The 25,379-nt window shown below is 36.4% G+C and overlaps 1 protein-coding gene across 1 annotated transcript in view; it reads right to left on the minus strand.

Moving 5' to 3' along the window:
- ITFG1 (integrin alpha FG-GAP repeat containing 1) overlaps positions 1-25,379 on the minus strand; it is a 314,234-nt gene that overhangs the window by 246,903 nt on the left and 41,952 nt on the right. The window contains exon 6 of the mRNA XM_013052089.2: positions 24,655-24,749. Coding sequence (XP_012907543.2) covers positions 24,655-24,749 — 95 coding nt within the window. The remainder of the gene's footprint in view (positions 1-24,654; positions 24,750-25,379) is intronic.

A 25,379-nucleotide genomic window follows, 5' to 3' on the forward strand; every position in this document is an offset into this window, starting at 1 on the left:
GAGAGTGGGACATCTGATTAGTGATTTGGGGGATGGTATATTTTCTGGTACCTACAAGGTACAGGGAGTAACTGAAGTCGCTGAGGTGGGAAGGTTATGATGCTGGGTTGGGGTTATTTCTGTGGACAATGAAGTCATCTAAAATGACAGCAGCAGTTAGATAACTATCTGGGAGGCATTATATCTCCAGGAAACTGACCAACTGGTGTTAGTTGTTAGTAATGTTGTTACTTAGGTGTAATGTTGTTAGTTAGGTGTTAGTAATAACAAATGGAAAATGGCTGGTATAGCTAGGTGGCAGAAGCCTCAAATGAGTAGATGTGCAGAAACTTAGGGCAGAAATAATCTGTAAGTGTAATTTGCTTCTCGTCTGGAGACATATTTGGTTACTTAGAGGTATTTAGAGGATAGAGGCCAGGAATACTCCTAAACCTCCTACAATGCACATGACAGTTCCTCACCATAAAGAATTATTCAGCTCAATATGTCAATAATGCCACAGCTGAGGAACTATGAGGTAGAGGAAAGAGCATAAACAAAGGCATAGCAATGAGGAAAACTAATGCATGCTTAGTTTTGTGCAGCTGAATTATAGGATAACAGCAGGGGAATTCCGGAATTAAAGCTGGGAAAGGAGGCTAGGGCCACAAATATGCAGGCTAAGGAACCAGTGTCTAATTTAGAGGATAAAGAGGAGTTACTGTAGGTCTCTGAGAGAAAAAAAAAAGTTATACAACATGACTGATATGGGGTGGAGGTTACATATGACAGGAGCCTTATCAGTCATCTCTCTGTTTAGTTTACATGCACTATTACATGTCCCTAAGTATGGAATGAGCATATTGTAATTGTAATCATATTAGACCCCCAACATGGGTCTTGAACTCAGGACCTTGAGATCAAGACCTGAGCTGAGATCAAGAATCAGATGCTTAATCTGCTGAGCCACCCAGGGGCCCTTGTTTTTTATAAGCCCTTTTAAGCATGCCTTTAATCACTCTTTAACACTTGACTGAAGTCTCTTCTTCACACAACAGTAGGCCTTGGAGAAGAAACGTTGTGTCCCACAGTTGACCAGGCACACAGATTAGGTTAGCCTAAAGTTCAGACTTTAAACTAACTACACTACTTTTTTTTTCAGAGTCAGTTTTCTTTTCTTTTCTAAGATCTTTATTTATTTGACAGAGAGACAGAGAGAGAGGGAACACAAGCAGAGGGAGAGGGAGAAGCAGGCTTCCTGCTGAGCAGGGAAATGGACGTGGGTGGGGCTCAATCCCCACACGTTGGCATCATAACCTGAGTCAAAGGCAGATCCTTAATAACCAAGCCACCCAGGCACCCCTAAGCTACATTACTTTTAACAACACTGCTCCTTCTTCAATTACTAAAAACAGAGAAAACATGAAAAATCTTTATTTTCTTTCTTATTTTCAGTGTTTATTTAGAGGTACTGAGGAACAAAGAAATGGCAAGAAACATGATGCAGAAAAAGAAAAAAAAAGGTCTGAATTAGTATGTAAATACTTCTTGGGCTGTCTGGGTGGCTCAGTGGGTTGGGCGTTTGCCTTTGGCTCAGGTCATGATCCTAGGGTCTTGTGATCAAGTCCCATGCTGGGCTCTTCGCTCAGTGGGGAGCCTGCCTTCCCTCTCCCTCTCCCTGCTGCTCTATCTGCTGGTGCTTTTTCTCTCTCTGTCAAATAAATAAGGAAAATCTTAAAAAAAAAGTATGTAAATACTTCTTAAAAAAAACCAACTGCAAAGTGTACTGCTTAATTCTGGAAATATTCATGAAAGCTAAAACATGGGTCACTAGACTTCTTCATTTTAACTCCTCTTCAAGAAAAAAATCTTTAACTCAAGCTTCCAAATTTGTACCATTTTTTATCTGTTCTGCAAATTTGTTTTGCTCACTTCAGTTAGTAGTTACTTTTGATAATGATGGTAATTTATAAAAGGCTGAATATAACCAAGGCAATCTGTTTCCAAAAAGAAAATATTACCTTGATTCAGGTTGCCCTCTCTATTTCTTTCTCTGAAAATAAGCTAGATACCAAACAAGGTCACCAAGGCAGTAATGCCCCCAAATAAATCAGATCCTTCCTGACAGATAAAGAATTTAATCCACAGGCAGGCATTCCTTCTAGAATGATAACCATAATGCTAAAATGTCACTTATTCCTTCTCTAGGGTACCGAATGGAGCCTTAGTGACATTAAAAAGCTAATATGATTACAATTACAATATGCTCATTCCATACTTAGGGACAGCTTGTTCACCAGACAAAAGAAGTGTAATTCTTCAAACCACATGTATGGATCAGACTAGATAACATCCACAATGGAAAGAACTTTCCATATCAGGAAGAAGAGAGCTGCTTGCTCTCCCTGCACTTTTAATCAGTTCAGATAAGTGTTTCCCTTTCTGTGCAGATCACATTTTGAAGGCTAGAGCTACTCTGACAGATGGCAGAGAGTGAAAGATGTTGCCAAGGTACAACTAAATTAATCTGTATCATCAAATAATAGATAATAAATTCAGTGAACATGAAATAAAAGGTAAATGGAATAATACTAGTAAGTGGATTTTAGAGAGCTACAATGTACTTTTCTTTTTTAAACAAAAAACACTTTAAGAGATATACCTAGTAGAGAGTAGTTACCATCAAAAAATTCAGAAACCTCACATTCTTTCCATTTCTTATCAAATATGATAAAGTTTCCCTTCTTTTTCATGCAGTATACTATTATAAAGGACATTTTTTTTATTTTTTTTTTATTTTTTTTTTTTTAAAGATTTTATTTATTTATTTGACAGAGAGAAATCACAAGTAGTCGGAGAGGCAGGCAGAGAGAGAGAGAGGGAAGCAGGCTCCCCACTGAGCAGAGAGCCCGATGCGGGACTCGATCCCAGGACCCTGAGATCATGACCTGAGCCGAAGGCAGCGGCTTAACCCACTGAGCCACCCAGGCGCCCCAAAGGACATTTTTAATAAGCTGTAATTATGCTCACATTTCCCTATAACAAGTAAAGATTTTGTTTTACCTCATAATTGTATTTTTTTTTTTAAGATTTTATTTATTTATTTGTCAGAGACAGAGAGAGAGCGAGAGCGAGCACAGGCAGACAGAGTGGAAGGCAGAGTCAGAGGGAGAAGCAGGCTTCCTGCGGAGCAAGGAGCCCGATGTGGGACTCGATCCCAGGACGCTGGGATCATGACCTGAGTCGAAGGCAGCTGCTTAACCAACTGAGCCACCCAGGCGTCCCTCATAATTGTATTTTTATGCAACTGGGAAATCAGTTAGCTTTTTATAATATTTTCAGGACTTGAAGACCACATGTAACAGTATGTCTCATGTCTCTTGATATTGATTAAGCAATCTCTGTCAGTGGGGTCATGTTGTCCTCTAGGTATGTGTGCTTTTATTGATAAAAATATTACAGTGATAATCAGATAGCTTTTTAGTTCAATCTGTTCATGTATTAGAATGCAATGAAAGAAAAACTAACCTTATTGTATACTTGTTTGTAAACTACAGGCACTGTGCTAGATACTCCACTTATATTCTCTAATTTTACCCCTTACCCTGCAATGTAGGAACTATTAACACCCAAATTTTTACAGATGGGGAGTATGAAGCGTAGGTGAAATAATTTGTCCAGCTGGTCAGTGGTAGAGGTAGGATTAAAAACCAGACCCACTGGACTTTCGAGCTTATGTTCTTCAGCACAATGGTACACTGTCCTCCTTTGCAACTGGCTTTTTCTTACTTCCATTCTTTCCTTCATCTTTCAAATAGGTATTGCTAGGTACCAGCACTGTGTCAGGAGCTGGGGCTAGAGTGATGAACAGAGCAGACAGACAACTCTCCTTAAGATCTGACAATCTCCTAGTGGAAAAAAGACAAGTAAACGAGCAATTACAATTGTAGCAGTTACACTGGGTTCAGAGAAAGTTTCCCAGAAAAAAAAAAGAGAATTCTCATTTGAGAGCTAAAGAATCTGTAAAAGTCAGCCAGTTGAAAGGAGGTAGGAGAGTTCCAAGTATCTTGGGCAGAAGAAATAGAAAATAAGTTCCATGTGGAGTACAAAGAGATGGGGTTTAGAGAAAGCTAACAAGGGGATTCGACAGGGCAGGGAATAGACTAGCAAGGGCCCTGGATGCTGTGATAAGGAGCATGAAATTCTTCCTATTGGTTATGAGGTGCCATTAAGAGATTTTAATAAGGGTGTGATAAGATCAAATCTCTACTTTAGACTCTAGGATGTCGTCTGGATACTAGACTTGAAGAAAAGGACATTGGTGTTTAAGAGACCAGTCAGGGGACTGCTAAGGTACAGTAAGTAAGATACAATATGGTCTAAAGCTGGGTAGTTGAAATAGTGGTTTCCCAAAGATTGTTAGGAGGCAAAAATCACGAAGATTTGGTAACTGGTTAGATGTGAGGACTGAGAAAGAAAGGGAATAAGAATGACTCTTGTAAATGGCTTGGCAGCTTGGTGATGTTGCCACCAAGACAGAAAACAAAGCATGAGATGAGGTTTGGAGGGTAAGATAACATTCTGTTTGGGGCATATGGAGTTTGAAATGCCTATGGTTTGCAGGAGTGGTAAAATCTGTAAGAGAGATCTAGATAGGAGACATAAATTTGGAAGTTGGTGGCACATGTAATGTAGCTGATTTGGGTCACAGAAATGAACCACCAACTCAATACAGTGCCCAGGAAGAGTGTTTATTGTAAAAAAGGGAAGAGGTTAGAGGACGAAATCCTGAGCTTTACTCATATCTATCAGTCAGAGAGATAAAGAGATCCATGGAGGGTTCAAAAGAGAAAAAAATAAAGCAAGTGTTATGAGGACAGAAAAATTGTGTCAGATGCTGCCTGGAGGTTAAATCAGAACCCCAAAGACAGGGAATTATGGTGGGAGTTCTGGGAGATAAGTACTAGGTATGTCAAAGGGACTAGAATGAGGTGGGGGTGTTGGTACAGGGGATGATTATTAAAACAGTTAAAGATTAAAATCATTTGGGAAAGTCTTTTGTGCAATACATTATTTATGTGGTTAGTTACAACGGGATCATTTATTAAAAGAATCAGTGACCTCAGGAGAAATGATTGAAAGCACAATTTTCAAACTTGTCTAGTCAAGACTTGATTCAAAAGCCCCACTGCAGCTTTCCCTCATCCTTGCTCCGGTTTCCTTTTTCCTGGCCCCCAGTTTGAGCCAAATGGTCATGCTGCAGCTTTCCACGCCCACTATAAAGCAGGTTCTTTCTGGTATTCTTTCACTTGCCCATGTATTTCTTTGTGGTTTAGTTGATAGTTCACAAAGACACATTTTCTTATGTATTTTCTCTCTTTCCCAAGGGGCTACAAACAACAAAAGGCTAGGGACTGCCAGTTCTGTTCACATAGGTACATGATAGCTGCTCAATAAACATTTGCTAATTGAATGACCAGAGTAGTAAAAGTAGTAGAATCAGAAACTAACTGAATCTTTATATAGTGTTTTCAACCAAGGGCCATAACCTATTATTGGGTCATGAAATCAATTTCATCAACATTTTAAAATAAGTGTACCATACACAATATGAGTAAGCCATGTTATATAGAAATGTTTATACATGTATAGGTATAGACCTATAAACATACATGGTATAACTATGTATGTACAGGTTATGATGTAAAATATTTTCTTACTACGGCTCTCAGTCAGAAACACTCTAAAGACACTGTATCAAGCTATGTGATACCATCCCTATTTTTACAAATAAGGAGACAGTCTCAAAAAACCAAACGTCTTGATCAAACTCCAAACTGAGGGGGAAGAACTGAAAGACCAACCTTTTTGGGTGCCACAGCCATGGTTCTCTACAGAATCTTGACTCTGACCACCCAGAGCCAGTGTTAAACAGTGTTCACTTAACCTTCTTTGATTATAAATATCTGGAGTATATTTCCATTTGGTACCAAATGGCCAACTGACTTCAACTATGTTGTCTAATCTTAACAGTTTTTATAGGCTAAATTTACTGGCTAGTGATTTAAATGACCAAATTGATCATGTATATAAGGAGGTTATGTTTTCAATTTTAGAATCATAAAACATGAGTATCAAATGCGTTTGCAAAGAATCAAAGAACAGAGGTACAACATATCTCACACACTGAAATATAGTTGTGTTTTTAATGTAGGTGGAAAAAGAATCATACTTCATGCAATAAATACCAAAAACCATTTGAATCAAAGGAAGAGATTCCACATCACTATTTCTATACAATAAATAACATATTGCACTAATATAATAAAAAAAAGTAACTTAAAAATATGTATACATATAAATTTTAAATCAGGAAGAGACTTTATAAATTGCTTATGGCCAACACACTGGTGTCTCTGAGGAAATGCAACTAATGTAATAAGCCCTCATTATACTTGATCCTTCTTCTTCCTTTTTGGAAAAGATCACATTTGTACTATTTATGGCATTTGGTCCTTTTTCTGCTTCATAATGAAAAGAAAAAATAAAAGTTCATCTTTGTCAGAACACACTGAGTCAACAACAACACTGAGTTTACTGGAGTACCTTCCGTTACTGCACTATAAGAAGTTGGTGTCTGAAAGTTAAACACCGGGGTGCCTGGGTGGCTCAGTGGGTTAAAGCCTCTGCCTTCAGCTCGGGTCATGATCCCAGGGTCCTGGGATCGAGCCCCACATCGGACTCTCTGCTCAGCAGGGAGCCTGCTTCCTCCTCTCTCTCTCTCTGACTGCCTCTCTGCCCACTTGTGATCTCTGCCTGTCAAATAAATAAAATCTTTGAAAGTTAAACACCATATGGAAACAACTAAAACAACCAGATAAATACAGAATGTGGGGCATTCTATAATACAAGTGGCTTGGACTCTTTAAAAAGTTAATATTATTTAAACAAAAAAGGCAAGGTGACAGCTAGATGAGAAGAGATTAGAAATAGCTATAGGTGAGTTTTGATTGGGACCTAAATAGAAAAAAAAAAGGTAGTTAGGAAATAGATTTTTGGAACGACTGTAAAACGTGAATATGAATGGATTATTAAATAATACTGTGGAACAACTACTAATTTTCTTAGATGTAATAATGGTATCATGGTTGTATAGGAGAAAATCAACTCACTTTCAAATAGTTCAGGAAAATTCTTCAAATACATATGCATGTATACTGTATATAAATGAAAATAGAATAAAATGTTAAAAACTGTTCAATGTAGGTTAAGTGTATTCTAACTCTAATAGTCTTTTAAATTGTGTGAATGCTTGAAAACTTTCAGAATAAAAAGCTGGGAAAAGAAAAACAAGAAGTCAGTGCTAAATGTACTGGTGTTAAGTGAGCCAAAAGCAGATTTAGTGCTACATACCACAGTACACTGGCATTACAGCATGTGTTTACTTAAAGTTTAAATAAACTTTAAACCACACAATTTAAGTTTTAAATCAACAAAGTAAAAATCTTAAATCCACTGATGATAGTGGTATCTTACAGACAAAATGCAAAATCCACTGAACACAGAGAATCTCTTCACAAACCAGAATGTGGTAAGTGGCATTTATTACTGGGGTACTTCCCAATCTGTGTTTAGTGGCAAGACTTACTATGTTAAAAGAGATACATATTTACATAAAAATTATTCAGCTATGATGTAAATGAAGTAGATCTAAAATACTGAGATTGAAAGGTTTCTAAGAAATGAAGTGAAAAAGGAAATGTCAAAATGGTATATTGCCTCATTTTTGGCAATCATTTTTAAAATTGTGAAATAACTCATAAAATTTATCAAAGATATAAAGAGTGATAAACATTCAAGTATACTCTGCTCCCTTAACAAACAGATCACTCTTTTGCCACTCAAATCCAGTGCATTTCTGCTGTATCTTTTCTTCCTCCTCCTTATCCACAAGGTTACTTTCTGATTATTTCCCCACTCTTCTTTATAGTTTTATTATATACACCCATACATATGCAATGTGTATTATTCAGTTTTGCCTAGTTTTGAACTCTACCTAAAATCTCTTCTGAGACTTTTTTTTTTTTTGCTCATCATTGTTTCCGAGACTCTTTCACGTTAACATGTATAATAATTTTTCACTGCGTAATCAGAGAAGTCTCAATAATTTTTTGTAGAACAGATGAGTGTAAACTCTTATTTTCTGGTTTTCACTTAACTTCTCTGATTTCCCCAGATGCTGAACATGTATGTTAATTGGTCTTTTCTGTTTGATCTTTTGTGATATGCCTGTCCATATTTTTTCCCTATTTTTCTAGTAGGCTGCCCATTTCCTTGATTTATATGAGTTCTTCAGTTTGGAACTCAATTCATGCTTGGTTACATATGTTGCAAATATCTTCTCCCCATCTGTGGCTGGCTTGTCTTTCTATTTTATTTTAATGATAATTTCTGATGAACAGAGGTTTTATGTTTCAATATAGTTCTTACCATCATTAAAAAAACAAAACAAAGCAAATCACCTATGGTTTCTTTTGTGCAGAGAATATGCTTAGAAAAACAACCTGGTCAACAGAGACTAAAGCAGTAACAATGTTAATATCCACGGTTTCAGGTAATGTGGGACTTTTATTTTTTTTGCATCATATGTCTGTAATGTTTGAGGATTCAAAATGCGCTGTATTAATTTCATTCTTAACCAGGAGACCTTCTAGGGAGTTTATAGATAGGTTTCGGGGTGTTTGTGAACAAAACATTTTATTTTTATGGGTATTTTTCTTCAGAGAGGTTCTGTAACTTTCCCTAGATTCTCAAAGGGATTTAGGACCACAATAATGTTAAGAATACAGCTCTACACAGTTATATAAAGGTATACAATAAACTGAAAGTTTAGAGGCAGAGAGTCTCTTTCTCAGGTTCCATGGTGTGACTCCCAGGGAAGTTACCTCTCTGTGTTGGTTTCACAATATAAGGATGAATTTATTTATTTATTTTTAAAGATTTATTTGACAGAGAGAGATCACAAGTAGGCAGAGAGGCAGGCAGAGAGAGAGGAGGAAGCAGGCTCCCCGATGAGCAGAGAGCCCGACGCAGGGCTCGATTCCAGGACCCAAAGATCATGACCTGAGCTGAAGGCAGAGGCTTAACCCACTGAGCCACCCAGGCGCCCCATGCAATGAATTTAATAATAGAATCTGCTCCATTAGGTTGTTGTGAGGATCAAATAAGTGACTACTTACTAAATAAATAGAGTACTTAAACTGCTTACAATATGGGCCAGGCTCACCTAAGTGCTCAATAAATGGTAGTGATTCTTATTCTTATTAATTCCTGACTTTATTTCAGATAAAAGCTAAAAAAATATATGATAGAATCAATACCTTAATGGACTTTTTTGGGGGGAAGGACTGAGGAAGGGATAGATATCCCTAGATTAAGCCCACCGACCAATAATAGATACTAATATTATAAAATAAACAAGTAATAGTGCTACAACAGACTAATATCTCTGTAAAGTCTCTCTCAGAAGTGTTTAAGAATGAACTGTGTAAGTAACAGAGAAGTTACAGGATGCTTACAAAAAAAAATTTTTTCCTATTACTTTGTCTTCCTGGTGCCCTATCCTTATCAGAGACCATAGTGATAACATCAGAAACAACGCAGTTTTTAGTAAACAGGTCTCTTCATCTTTGCTGATAAAGATCAACTATTATTTAGAATCGAATTTGAATCAGTTCAAACTGAATGCATTTAGAAGGGACTTTTAAGATAACCTTATGATATCTTAAGGGTTGAAATGGTTTAATTTGTATTTTTTAAAAAATGGACAGAATTCTTGAAAAATGTCTCCATTATTTTCTACACCTGCTTAGATAAAATTTTCACAGCCAAAACTCCTAAGCTTTTGTATATAGTTCTGAGAAAACCCTTGTGGAGTTTTAAAAGAGAACCCATTTAATAATACATATTTGAACTTCTAGAAACAAATACTATTTTCATCAAGAGCTGAAAGAGCCCTACCAATTAGGGACAATTTGAGCACTTAAAAATATGCTAGCTGTCTTCAGATTCTGTTTTGCTGCCAAACTTGTGACTATTTATTCAACAGATGTCCTTAAGTCCCTATTTGGTGCTAGGTAGGTACTGTTCTAGGTACCGGAGAAATGAAAGTGAATAGAACAATAATAATAAACAATAGTCCCCACCCTCACGGAGTTTATGTTGTAGTATGAAAAGACATAGAACAAAGGCAAAGGTGGGGGGTGCTTGTGAGTTGCAGTTCTGAACACAGGAGGACTCGATGACAAATAAGATGACATCTGCATGAAGATGTGATGGAAATGAAGTACATTAGAAGAAATAACCCAAAAGAGGTGACAGAGGTATCTGGGAGAGTAATATTCCAGGCAGAGAAAATAGCCACTTAACCCAAGCTCTGCAACTGGACCTTGCTTTGTAGTGTTTAAGGAAATCAATGGAAGTTAGTGTGTCTGGTGTAAGGCATCAAAGGGAAAAGAAAACAACCTTGAGTAAATTATGTGGGCCCAGCTGGCCAATTTACAGACATTGGCTGGACCTTTAAATCTAATGAAGAAGCAACTGGGAGACTTTGAGAAGAGTGACATGACCTGAGCTATATATATATATATATATATATATATATATATATATTTTAAAGATTTTATTTATTTTATTTGACAGAGAGCGAGATCACAAGTAGGCAGAGAGGCAGGCAGAGACAGAGGGGGAAGCAGGCTCCCTGCTGAGCAGAGAGCCTGATGCTGGGCTCGATCCCAGGACCCTGAGATCATGACCTGAGCTGAAGGCAGCGGCTTAATCCACTGAGCCACCCAGGCGCCCCTCTGAGCTATATTTTTAAAGGATCACAACAACCCATGTGTTAAAAAGAGACTATAGGGGGACAAAGCCAGAAGCAGAAGCAGGGGAGGAGTAACTGGAGTAATTCAGATGAGAAATGATGTTGTCTTGAACCAGGATCGCTACAGTGAAGGTGATGAGAAGAGGTCAGGTTGGGGATATATTCTGAAAGCAGAATGAACAGTATTTCCTAAGGATATGTTGTGGGATGTGACAGAAAGAGGTGACAAGGATGACTCCTAACATTTTAACAGAATAACTGGAAGGATGGGGCTACCGTTAAGTAAGATGGAAGACTTGGGGCTGAGGAGGGCTGAAGGGAAAGATGAGGGATACAGTTTGGGAAACACTGACTGAAATGTGTTACCAGACAGATATATAGCTTTGGAGATGGCTGGCAGGCAGCTGGATATGTGACTTAGAAACTTGGGAGTCATTAGCATGTAGATGATGCTTAAAACCATGAGATCACCAAGGTTGTGCAAAGAAAGAAAGACGCAAAGAATCCCGTGTAGTTCCACCAGATGCACAACAAACAACTTCTCTTCAGCAATGGCATGCACCTGGGTCTGAAATTCTGCTGCATTTTAAAACATTTAAGATGTAAATCAGTGTATTTAAAAATCAAATTTAAACTTCCGAATCCAACATGAATAAAGGGATATCTTGCTATAATAATATCCTTGAGGTTCATGCTATTATAGCATTTGAGTCTAGTGATCTTGTTTTTCATCTTTAAACCCTTGGTTTCTAGCATAATGCCTCACAGAGAAGAAAATCAGTGATTACTGAAACTGATGAATGAGGGAAAAAGTATTTGTGATAGCAAAGAAATTTTCAGGTCATGTTGAAATGCAAATCAACACCATGAGTTATTACCTCATGCCTATTAGAATCCTTGTATACTGTTGGTGGTACTGTAAATAGGTACAGCCACTATGGAAAATGGTATATGGAAAGTCTTCAAAAAATTAAAACTAGTGCTACTATATGATCCACCCAGTCCACTTCTGGGAATACATTTGAAGGAAATGAAAACACTGTGCTGAAGAGACAGCTGTATCTCCATGCTCACTGCAGCATTATTTACAACAGCAATAAATGGAAAGCATCCATCATTGGATGAAAGTGTCCGATGGATGAAATGATAAGGAAGGGGGGGTATATACATACACAAGCACACACACATGGAATATTATTTAGCCATAAAAAATGAAGAAATCCTGCTATTTGCAACAATATGGGTGGACGTTTAGGGGATAATACCAAGTGAAACAGGTCAGAAAGAGTAAGATAAATCTCATTTATAATGCAGGATTTAAAACAACAACAACAAGGAAGTAAACTAAACTCAGAAATCAGATTTGTGGTTATCAGACGAGGGCCGTTATGGGGGTAGATTAGAGTAAGATTATCAAAAGGTACAAACTTCCAATTATAAATTAATACTAGGATGTGTTGTACAACATGATGACTATAGCTAACACTGCTGAATGATACATAGGAAATCTGTGAGAGCTAAGAGCTCAACACAAGGAAAAAAGTATTTTGCATGTGCTTTTTTTTACTTGCTTGTTTCTTATATCTATATTAGATGATGGCTATTAACTAAACTTAGTGTGGTAATCATTTCACTATAAATGTTAGTCAAATTATTATACTCGACACCCTAAACTGATATGGTGTTATACATCAATAGATCTCAATAAAATAGGGGGGAAAAAAAGAAATTTTCAGGTCATGTTTCCCTTGCCTTCCCAGTGACAACATTTGCCTCTTAAATGCTAGCAGGCCCCATCCATTCCCTTGCTGAGGAAAATGACAAGGAAGGCATTCTAAGGGTGAACTTTCAAGTTCTAAAAGTAAATACCTGGCTAATGCCCACGTAAATGGATGTCTTTCCAGTTTTATAATAAACAGACAAATGACCTAATAAAGAAAATGGTAGAGTCCCTGGGACCAAAGGTTATATATTTTATATCAACTCACCAATAGACCAGCCTCCTATTCCTTTCATTTGATTGCCTTTCAGGGCTAGATGCCAGAACCATGGCAATTATTTGGCAGGAATAAAGTGGTGGTGGTGGGGGTTGCTTAGAGAGATGGTTATAATCTATTTGACTTTACACAGCCAAGATCTTATCTTTGATTGAAAAATGTAAGTATGTATCAAGATTATTACATGAGTCTTTTTCATTACTTTGTATAATGACCCCAGTCAGTCAGAGACACCCATTTGCCTAGGGCAGGTTTTTTGGTCTCAGGATCTCTTTCTACTCTTACTGAGGACCCCAGTGAGCTTTTGTACATGATTTGTGTCTATCATATAATAGATATAATATAGATATAACCTACCAAATTAAAAATTAAAGTAGATACTTTTTTAGAATAGGAATGTCTTCATTAAAATAATTAGCATTTAAAAATGATTACTAAAGTTACTAATGTTATGTGAAGAACATATTTTACATGGTCAAGAGTCCAGGGCAGACTCTGCGAAATTTACGTTGGAGATTTATTCAACAAGCATTTATTGAACTTTGGCATTTGGTCACACACCATTAAAGCAGACATTTTAAAAACATACGAATATATAAGCACACACACACAAGATGTCAAAGTAATGAACACAGTACATGTTTCAAAGTTTCTGAGAAACTCCACTGTGTCATGAGAGAATGAGAGCAAAGAGAACAACAGTGAAAAGAATGTAAGAGAATGAGGGTAAAAAGGCAAATAATGTCTTACAGTTTTTATAAAAATTACTTGGTCCTTCTGGGCAGCAACCCCCCCCTCCCATCAAAAAAAGGTCTTTGGCATCCTCAGGGATACCCAGACCACACTTTGAAAACTATTGGTTAGGGTTACCACAGCAGAACCACAAAAAAGAGCCAACTATTCAGCTTTTGACCTCCAGAATAGCAGTATTTGAGTCTCCAGCCAGAAAAAAGTACTGAAAGTCAGGCTCTGTTGAGAATGAAAAAGAGTCCTAAATCCCCAGAATTCTATTTACACATTAAAAGCCAAACCTGGGGATCTGAACAAATTTTACTTAAATCATAGGTAGAAAGAACTCAAGCTTGAATGTGAGCTACTAGGGAGGTAATAAGAAGGCTGGGGGCAAAGAGGAGGAGTCAGAGATTGGAAAAAGAGGAGATTCAAGGCCAGTTTCCTTGATCACCTTTCTTGGCCTCAGTCAAGGTTCAACCTGGAGAAGGAAAACACTAAGAACAGAGAAAGTGATGAAGCTGAAGGGAAAGATGAATACAGGCCTGCACGCTACTTCCTACTAGAACTCAAGGAGGAGCCTGGCTTGTGAAATGACAACTATGTACAGGGGTTATTCTTAATGACATAAAAGGCAGTGTAGAAGCCTCACCTAGAATTCTCAACACTCCCCTTGACTTTCATTTGTAGAGAAGAGACTTAAGATCATAAAAGGTAGCCAAGTCGAGGGTCACTGGTCCTTGCTTGGGCTAGTATGGTTTAAGTCAAGTGAATCCCAAGACACAGGACACTTGATGGACAATCCAAGCCAGAGGGCTCAATGGAAGGGGTGGAGCTTCAGAGGAATCCATTCAAACAGTGAGATTCAAGGCAGAATTAAGTTAGGCGGGCAGACCGTGAGGCTCTGACCGTTTCAGAAAAGATCAGGAAGGAGTTCCCCAGCTGCCTACTTCAGCAGCAAATGCCAGCAGGGTACCTAGTGTATAAGGGTCATCAGTGTGGTGGTATAAGGACTTCAGAGCAGACACAAAGATCTCTCCTTCCAATTCTTTGAGGACTTATGAACCTATCCTCAGGCTTACCCAGCTGCCACTCAGGCTAGAAGGAGAAATAGGGTAAGTCCTAGAAAAACTGAAAATTTAACTGAAAAATTAAAACCCTAAAGAGCCCAAGATAATTTTAATTGAGAAATTTAAATTTCCTTTCTCCAATATGTGTCCAAGGCAATAGATTTTAGAGCTTTGATTTTAGAAAACAAATTGGTTGTTTCCCGTGTATACCTATGTTGTAATCTGTTACAATTTCAATGGCACTATTTATGATACTCTTTTTAAAGTGAGTCATCTTTTATTCAAGTATAATAAATTCTCTGTTTAAATGACCAATGATTGGGACTGTTTCTTTATTTGCAAACCTATAGGAAGGAAAAGATGACCCACATGCTGTATAAGGGAGGACACAGATAAACAGTTAAGTACTGGAATTACTGGCAAGAAATAGAAGGAAGCCTGTGCTGCTGAAGAAGGAATCCTCAGGGGCCATTAATAAAGATATAACAAAACTATCAACTAAAACTAAAGACATAATAAAAATATCAACAAGAAAATGCAATTGAAAGATTAAAAAGCACCAAAAATATTTTAAAAACTTGTTTTAAAAAATCTTACACACAAATGGCATTTTCCAAGCATTACAGAAAACTTAAAAACCATGAAAGAAAAATGTGATTAGTAAACATTTAACAATTCTATACGTCCAAAAAATGCTAAGTACAAAGTAAAAAGTTATACAAACACAAGGTGGAGATATGTATAACATATATCACAAAGTAAAAATAGTTTCCTTGGGCGCCTGGGTGGCTCAGTAGGTTAAAGCCTCTGCTTTCGGCTCGGGTCATGATCCCAGGGTCCTGGGATCAAGCCTCACATTGGGCTCTCTGCTCAGCAGGGAGCCTGCCTCCTCCTCTCTCTCTCTCTCTCTGCCTACTTGTGATCTGTCTGTCAAATAAATAAAAATCTTTAAAAAAAAAAAATAGTTTCCTTAAGGTAAAAGATCTTTATGTGGATGGAACTACAGGGTATTATGCTAAGCAAAATAAGTCAGTCAGAGAAACACAAATGCATGATTTCATTCATATGTGGAACTTAAGAAATAAAACAGATGAATATGAGGAAAGGGAAGGAAAAATAAAATAAGATGAAAATAGAGAGGGAGGTAAACCATAAGAGATGCTGAACTCTGGAAAACTGAGGGTTGCTGGAGGGGACTGAGGTAACTGAGTGCTGGGCATTAAGGAGGGCATTTGATAAAATGAGCACTGGGTGTTATATGCAACTGATGAACCACTAAATTCTACCTCAACAAATAATACAGTATATATTAACTAAACTGAATTTAAATAATTAAAAAAGATACCAGAAAAAAGAACTTTTATAAATTTTAAAATAAAAAACTCCAACAAAAAAAGGGACAAAGTATATAAAAAGACAATTCCAAGAGAAAGAATCACAAATGGCTAATAACTATATGAAAAGCTGTTTAACATTAATAACATTTTAAGAAATGCAAATCAAAACAAGATATGATTTTTATCTATTAGACTAGCAAAAAATGTGAACATATAAAACAACAAATGTCATGCCCACTTTTTCTGTATGCCTGAAATAATCCATAATTAATACATATACACTTCAGAAAATAAAAGATAGAAAATATCCAATGTTGGCTAGAATGAGCACTTTCATATACTTTTCATTGGATTGCAATACAGCGTCCGAAGGGAAACTGCAATATTTATGAGAATTAATAATAAAAGTTTTCTATGTTCATTCTAGCTTATCCTTTATTCTCTTCCACATATTTAAAATATTCTCTGATAAAAGACAGTTAAGGGAAAGAAAAGCACATGTACAACCTTAATTAAAGTTCTGGGAATATGTGATATTCCCATGTTTGCATGCAAATACAGAGATGTATGAACAAGAATGTTTAATGGAGTACTGTTGCAAAAAAAAAGGAGAAGCATACAAATGTCCATCAAGAGACAGATATTTAGTCAAATTATAGTATCTCTATATAATGGAAGACCCCATAAGTCATTTAAAAAAAACCCAGGTAGATCTAAAAGTTGTTTATATGTTAATATATCTGAATTAAGATAGATTCACAATTATACACAAAATTTACTTCCTTTTGGGTAAAAATGGGAAGTGTGTATCTGTGCAGAACATTTCAGGAAGGGCAGAGGAAACTGAAAAAGCGGTTGCCTTTCTTTGAACTGTTTGAGTTTCTTACCATAATCACATTACTTTTAAATAATTTTAAAAATATATAAATACACACATAAATAACTGATCAAACAAAAAGAATACTGGATTCATAGCCCTCTGTTCTTATCAATCAAAGAGCTCAGCCATTTCCATAGTCTCAACAAAGCAAAAGACCCAAATTAAGGTTCTGACCTTGAACTGTATTCTCAAGTTCTAGGGTAAAATTGACAATGATTGCTTGCATGTATGTCCCGCCACCCACTGCAGTCTCAAATACATTTTGTCTAAACTCAAATTCACCCATATCAAATCTTCCTAAATTCTCTACTTTGCCGTAAAACTTTGTTATTCTATCAATCAAAGGACTTCTACAATCAGTGGAAACTGACTCATGTACGTATTTTCTAAATAGTCTTCAAGATTTTCAGTTCTTTACTACCCCCAAATATTCTGTATTTCTTAATACATTATTCTGATCATCTCATTTTCTTCAATAATCCACCTGAAGAAAATAATCTTAGAATCTTGGTCCAACCCCCCATATATAGCAGAAATGACTACACATCACTTGGAGTAGACTCTATTACATTCTTTTATTTCTACAGAAGAAAACTCATCTCGTCCCCATTTAGGTGACTGAGGAAAATATACCTGCCTTCAAAAATGAAAAGAAATACCAAAATCCAGGTTCTTGCTATAAATTAGAACCTGCATCAAAATTCAGTTGAGAAAGAAGATATTTACAGGTGAATGACTTGGGACATATGGACATGTGGACCATTCTCTTAACATTCCAAGGACCTGTCCTTGCTCTGGGCCAGATTGTGGGTTCTACTGACTTGCTTCCCTACAGAACTGCTTTCACTAAATTAGGTTTTAATGGTATGTTTTTAGTTTTCATGTTTAGTTTAGTTTTGTTTTTTCTTTTAGAGAGAGTATGAGTAGGGGTAGGGGAAAGGGAGAGAGACAGTCTTAAGTAGGATCCATGCCAAGTGTAGAGCCTGATGTGGGGTTTGATCTCATGACCCTGAGATCATGACCTGAGCAGAAATCAAAAGTCAGATGCTTAACTGACTGGGCCACCCAGATGCCTCAGATTTCATATTTAATTTCAGTTTGTTTTTTTTTTAAGATTTAATTTATTTATTTGAGAGAGATAGAGAGAGAGCATGAGCAGGGAAAGGGCCAGAGGCAGAGGGAGACGCCGACTCTCCCTTAAGCAGGAAGCCTGATGCGGGGCTCTTTTTCAGGGCTCCAAGATCATGACCTGAGCCAATGGCAGACACCTAACTGACTGAGCCACCCAGGTGTCCCTTCATGCTTAGTTTTAATTTTCATTTAGTTTCATGTCTTTTTAGTTTTCACTTTTCAATATAGCTTTAAATAACAGGCAACTGTCAGCAATACAAAAGGCAATACACATATGAAACTCTCATATGAAAAAAATTCGATTTCATACTAATTTGAGAAATGGATGTTAAAGGTATAATCAAATATTTTTTCACTTATCAAAATAGTAATAAACAAAAAGTAATACGCAAGTTTTGGGAAAGGTGGGAGAAAGAAGCACTCTCTTAGGTTTCTGAAGGGCAATGTGGCTATGTTTTACCTTAAAAATCTTCACACTTGTTTAACCAGGTTATTTTACTTCCAGGCCCTCCCCTTAAGGAACTTTTCAGAGATGTACACAAAATAAGTCTCTATTTAGAATAAAAAAATGAAATAAAAACAAGAAACTACTGTCCAAAAAAAGGATTAAAAAAGCTATGTTACAACTATACAATGGATAAAAGTCATTAAAAGCCATGTTTAGGTAATTATAAAAATATCTAATAAAAACATTTAAAAAATATTTGTCATGGGAAACTCAATTACTACATTATATCTTGTCTCCCATAGGAAGTCCCACTTATAACCAGAATTTCTTCTAGAACTAATTGTTTAGCAAAGCTTTATATTTTCTAAAGAATGAGTATAGAGCATATGATGGATAATGAGAAGCATATAACGCATTTTCTCGGTGGCCAAATTCTTAGCTCAACTGTGTAGGACTCTAGTCCAAGAACAGTGGGGCTGTCTGTCTCTTCCTACTATCTCTCTTGTTATTATACAGCAGTTTGTAATTAATATATAATTACTTTAAATATATTTATATACTTAAACATTTATATATATAAAGTAATATGTAATTATTTATTCTGCCACATAACATGGCTAGACTGGTAGACTCTCCCAGAAAGCTAAATGCTCTTTGAGGACTGCAAGCATTTCTTCTCATCATTGTATTTCACATAACAAAGAGCAGAGGGCTTTGCATGGAGCAGGTATTCAATAACTTTGCTGAAATGATTTTAGCAGCAGAAATAATGTTTTGAAAAACACAGTACTAATAATAACAGTTTTTAATATTTCCCCATGTATTTTAAGCTAACTTCAGAAAGATTACTCAAAGAGATTTTCTTTACTGGTAAAAATAGGATGAAGAACAGAAAGAAATATAAGGTAAACAATTAGGAGGAAGCAAAATGATCTCTCCATAGAGACAATATGAGTTTATCTGTAGAAAACCCTAAAAATTCCACAAAAAGGTGTCAGAATAAATGAATTTAGCAAAATAGCAGGACGCAAAATTAACACACAAAGTGACTGCATTTCTACACACTGACAATGAAAAATCTAAAAAGGAAATTAAGAAACAACTTTATTAACAATAGGATGGAATTAACCAAGGAGGTGAAAGACGTGTAAAGTGAAAACTAAAAAACATTGCCAAAAGAAATCATTAAAAGACATAAAACAATGGAAATATATTCCATGTTCATTGACTGGAAGACAATATTATTAAGATGTCAATATTACCCAAAGTGATCCACAGATTCAGAACAATCCTTAACAAAATCCCAAGGGCATTTTTTGCAGGAACGGAAAAATCCACCCTAAAATTCATAAGGAATCTCAAAGGACCCCAAATAGCCAAAACAATTTTGAAAAAGAACGAAGGTGAAAAATTCAGTTTGATTTCAAAATTTACTGAACAGTTATGATAATCACAGTGTGGTATTGGCTTAAAGTCAAATGTATAGGATACAGAGCCCAAAAATAAATCCTCCTATATATTTTCAAATGACTTTTGACAAGGGTGCCAAGACCATTTCGTGGGGGAAATGACAAGTTTTTTCAATGAATGGTGCTGGAAAAAACCAGGTATCCATGCAAAAGAATGAGGTTAGACTCCTATCTATCACAGTATACAAAAGTTAACACAAAACAGATCAAAGCCCTAAAGAGACAAAAGTATGTAAGTATGAAACTCTTCTGAGAAAAAATAGGGCAAAAGCTTCATGACACTGGACTTGGCAATAATTTCTTGGGTAGACACCAAAGGCACAGGCAACAAAAAAAACAAGACAAAAAAATGGGCTTAAAAATTTTTAAAAACTGGGGTGCCTGCGTGGCTCAATTGGTTTAAGCGACCGCCTTCAGCTCAGGTCATGATCCCAGGGTCCTGGGATCGAGCCCCACATTGGGCTCCCTGCTCAGTGGGAAGTCTGCTTCTCCCTCTCCCTCTACTGCTCTGACTGCTTGTGCTCTCTAGCTCTGTCAAATAAAAAAATAAAATCTTAAAAAAAAATTTTTTTTAAAAACTGCTGCATCCAGAAACACTATCAACAGAGTAAAAAAGCATCCTTAAAATGATAGAGAATATTTGTAAATCTTATCACTGATGAGGAATACTCTGAATAGAGAATAACTCAAACTCAACACCACCAAAAAAAAAAAAAAAAAAAAAAAAAATCCAATTAAAAAATGGACAAAGGACTTGAATAAACATTCTTACCAAGGAGATATGCACATAGCCAATAAACACACAAAAAGATGGTCAACTTTTTTTTTTTTTTTTTTAAGATTTATTTGAGAGAAAGGGTAAGGGAGAGAGAAAGAGAATCCTTGAGCAGACTCCCCACAGAGTGTGAATCGTGACGCAGGGTTTAATCCCAAAACCTTAAGACCATAACCTGAGGCAAAACCAAGAATCAGACCCTTAACTGCCTGAGCCATCCAGGCGTTCCACGATGTTCAACATTATTTATCATTAGGGAAATGCAAATCAAAAATATAAGAGATACCACCTTATACCCCTTAGGAGGGTTACTATTAAAAAAACCCCAAACAAACAGAATATAACAAATGGCAAGTACATGGAGAACACTTATGCACTGCTGGTGGGAATGCAAAATGGTGTAGCTGCTAGAATGGCAGTTCCTCAACATATATATATATATATAAAAAAAGAATTACCATATCGGCCTGAAATTCCATTTCCAAAAAACTGTAAGCAGGATTTCTTTTCTTTTTTTAAAATTTATTTATTTGATAGACAGAGAGAGATCACAAGTAGGTGGAGAGGCAGGCAGAGAGAAGGGCAAAGCAGGCTCTGCTGAGCAGAGAGCCCGATGCGGGACTCGATCCTAGGACCCTGAGATCATGACCTGAGCCGAAGGCAGAGGCTTAACCCACTGAGCCACCCAGGCACCCCTGAAAGCAGGATTTCTAAGAGATGTTTGTGCATCCATGTCCACAGCAGTATTACTCACAACAGCTAAAACGTGGAAATAACCCTAAGTGTCCTTGAATAGATGAATGGATAAGCAAAATGTGGGATACAGAGGAAAGAAACTTGACATATGTTATAACATGGATGAATCCTGAGGACATTATGCTAAGTGAATAAGTCAGTCACAAAATAACAAATACTGTCATGATTTCACTTATTTGAAGTACTCAGAGTAGTCAAAATCAGAGCCAGAACATAGAATAGGGGTTGCTAGAGGGTGGGAAAAGGGAATGCGGAGTTAGTAATTGGTATACAGTGTTAATTTTACAAAATGAAATGAGTTACATGGTAGGTCAATATGAGTATATTTAAAACTACCAAATGAAACACTTAAAAATGGTTAAGATGACAAGTGTTTTTTTTAATTTACGTTGGCTTTCTTCATTTGAAAATCAAAATAGATTATTTCATAGTTAATGAGTCTAAGTTCAAACTCTGAATATAATAACTTGGTGACTTATTTGATATACATATATACATGTATTTTATATTTATTCTTCACTTCTTTTTAAATTAACATATAATATATTATTTGTTTCAGGGGTATAGGTCTGTGACTCATCAGTCTTACATAATTCACAGCACTCATCATAGCATATATTCTCCCCAATGTCCACAACCCAGTCTCCCCATCCCTCTCACCCCACTCCTCTCCAGCAGCCCTCAGTTTTTCCCTAAGATTAAGAGTCTTTTATAGTTTGTCTCCCTCTCTGTTTTCCTCTTATTTCATTTCCCCTTCCCTTCCCCTATGTTCCTCTGTCTTGTTTCTCAAATTCCTCATATCAGTGAGATCATATATTTATCTTTCCCTGATTGACTTATTTCGTTTAGCATAATACTCCCTGTTCCATCCACGTCATCGCAAATGGCAAGATTTAAGATGGCAAATTTTAGAAGTATTTGACCTCATTAAAAATAATTGGAAAAAAATTAGGGAGGAGGAACAAAAATCCAGCACTTAACCTGCCTGTCTGAGCTGTACTTGAGGTAACTAAAGAGATAATGATGGAATTTGTCTTTTTTACTAGATAGAAAATTCCAGATAATAATACATACAGATGAATGACAGATTTAAGGTGCCACAATTTTGGAACTCCTATTGAAATACTGGACTTGCTCATAAATATCAATAGCACCTAAAACCATTAAGACAGCATCACAATGAATGGTCCATGCTGAGGAAATCTGAAACTACTGATCAATCTTAACAACACCGAAGAGACAGAATTTAAATCACATGTCTCCTAATGAGCTGAAACAAACAGCAATATCTAGGAAGTATTCTTGACCAAAAAAAAAGAAGTCTCATTCTGATCAAGGTTTCAAATTTAACTACTGGTTTAAAAGAAATACAGAGAACAGAGTCACATGCTAACACCATGAGGATAGAAATGGAAAATCCAGAGTTTGAGACATTCTGTAACACAAAAATGTTTTTTGATTTTCATTTTTTTCAAAGATTTTTACTTATTTGAGATAAAGAGTGAGCAAGCATGTGCATGAGAGCAGGGTGGGGGGGTGGTGGAGAAGAGGCAGGGAAAGGGCAGAGGGAGAGGGAGAAGCAGGCTCTCTGCTGAGCAGGGAGCCAGATGCGAGATGTGGGTTTGATCCTGGGACCCCGAGATCATGACCTGAGAAGGTGAAAGCTTAACTGACTAAGCCACCCAGGTACTGACAGATAATTTTTTTTTTTAATATACCTACGTACCTTGTTTAGCTTTTGATTTGATGAAAACATTTAGGAGATAACTGGGACATTTTCAATAGTGAATAAATATTTGATGATATTAAGAAACTATTGTTAAATTTTTTTAGATATGAAAATGATCTTTTGGATGTTAAAAATAAAAAAGTCCTTATCATTTAGAGATACAGATTAAAATATTCATAAGTGAAATGATACAATGTTTGGAATTTCAAATTGTCTGGGGCAGGAGGGGCTTGATGGTTGTACCAATGAAATAAGATGGGCCGTATGTTGATAATTGTTGAAGCTAAGTTATAAGCTATTTACCCCCCAAAGATACAGATGTCGTGAAAAGAAGGCCATCTGTACCCCAATGTTTATAGCAGCAATGGCCACGGTCGCCAAACTGTGGAAAGAACCAAGATGCCCTTCAGTGGACGAATGGATAAGGAAGATGTGGTCCATATACACTATGGAGTATTATGCCTCCATCAGAAAGGACGAATACCCAACTTTTGTAGCAACATGGACGGGACTGGAAGAGATCATGCTGAGTGAAATAAGTCAAGCAGAGAGAGTCAATTATCATATGGTTTCACTTATTTGTGGAGCATAGCAAATAGCATGGAGGACAAGGGGAGATGGAGAGGAGAAGGGAGTTGGGGGAAATTGGAAGGGGAGGTGAACCATGAGAGACTGTGGACTCTGAAAAACAATCTGAGGGGTTTGAAGTGGCGGGGGGGTGGGAGGTTGGGGTACCAGGTGGTGGGTATTATAGAGGGCATGTACTGCATGGAGCAATGGGTGTGGTACAAAAATAATGAATACTGTTATGCTGAAAATAAAAAAAAGAAAAGAAAAGAAAAAAAAAGAATAGTGTATCATATTATTCTACTTTTCTATGTTTAGAATTGTTCATATTAAAAAAATTTGTAAAAAACCTCTGAAATTTTTAAATTATAAGCTAAATACTTTTCTTACAGTTAAATTTAGAGCATTTATTAGTCAATAATTTTTAAATGGAAAAGGAAAGAAACATCAGGCAACAGGTATCTAAATTATCATGAATTTTTAAGTGGAGAATCCAAATTTTGATGTGGTTAACAAACAACAAAAGCAACTAAAGGTTATTTATTATATCCGGTGCTTTTTTTTTTTTTTTTAAAGATTTTATTTATTTCAGAGAGAGAGAACAGGAAGGAAGGGCAGCGGAAGAAGCAGGCTTCCCACTGAGCAGGGAGCGCAATGTGGGCTCGATCCCAGGACCCTGGGATCATGATCTGAGCCTAAGGCAGACCCTTAACCAACTAGGCCACCCAGGCACCTCTACATCCAGTACTTTTAAAGTGTATCTAATATCACTGACTTCCTTATAACCCTTTAACATTTTGGTTTTACCATTCAATTCAGTAGGATATGATTACTATGAAAAGAATAAATAAAATCTTGTAATTCTTTGGCAGTTCAAAAGAAATATTTTACATTTATGTGTAACTTACCTGCTGTAAAATCTGCAGTCAGATCAATAAACGCATGAGAATGTGGAATTCGCATTTTACTTTTAGTGGTCAATGCGGGATGCCAGGATAAATTCCTAAAAAAAAAAAAAGAATTTTCTTAAGGCAAATATCAAATAAGCATTGTTTTAAAATAGAAAATCCTTTGTTGCAAGGTATTTTTAAAATGTATTGATTTTTGTTGAGATATTTCTCATATCATAAAATTCATTCTCTTTGAGTATACAGTTTCATGCTTTTTAGTATAGTCACAGTTTGCAAACTTCACCACTATCAACAGAAAAATTTCTTTACCTCAAAAACAAACCCTGTATCCACTATTTACTACCCATTCTCTTCTCCCTCTTGCCCTTGGCAAGTACTAATTTGCTTTGTATCATTATAATTTCCCTACTCTGGAAATTAGATATAAATGGAATCATATATGGACTTCTATGTCAGGTTTTTTTCACTTAGAATATAAATTCAGGTTCATGTATGTTGTAGCATGTGTCAGTACTTCGATCCTTTTAATGGCTGAATAATATTTCACTATATGGTTATGCTTTTTGTTGATTCATTTGTCTTTTTAAAAAAAGATTTTATTTATTTATTTGACAGACAGAGATTCATAGTTGGCAGAGAGAGAGAAGCAGAGAGAGAGAGGGGGAAGCAGGCTCCTTTTTGAGCAGAGAGCCCGAAATGGAGCTCGATCCCAGGACCCTGAG

The sequence above is a fragment of the Mustela putorius genome, unplaced genomic scaffold (genome assembly GCF_011764305.1).
Source record: "Mustela putorius furo isolate JIRA1106 unplaced genomic scaffold, ASM1176430v1.1 tig00000174_pilon_pilon_pilon, whole genome shotgun sequence".
Taxonomy (NCBI): Eukaryota; Metazoa; Chordata; class Mammalia; order Carnivora; family Mustelidae; genus Mustela; species Mustela putorius.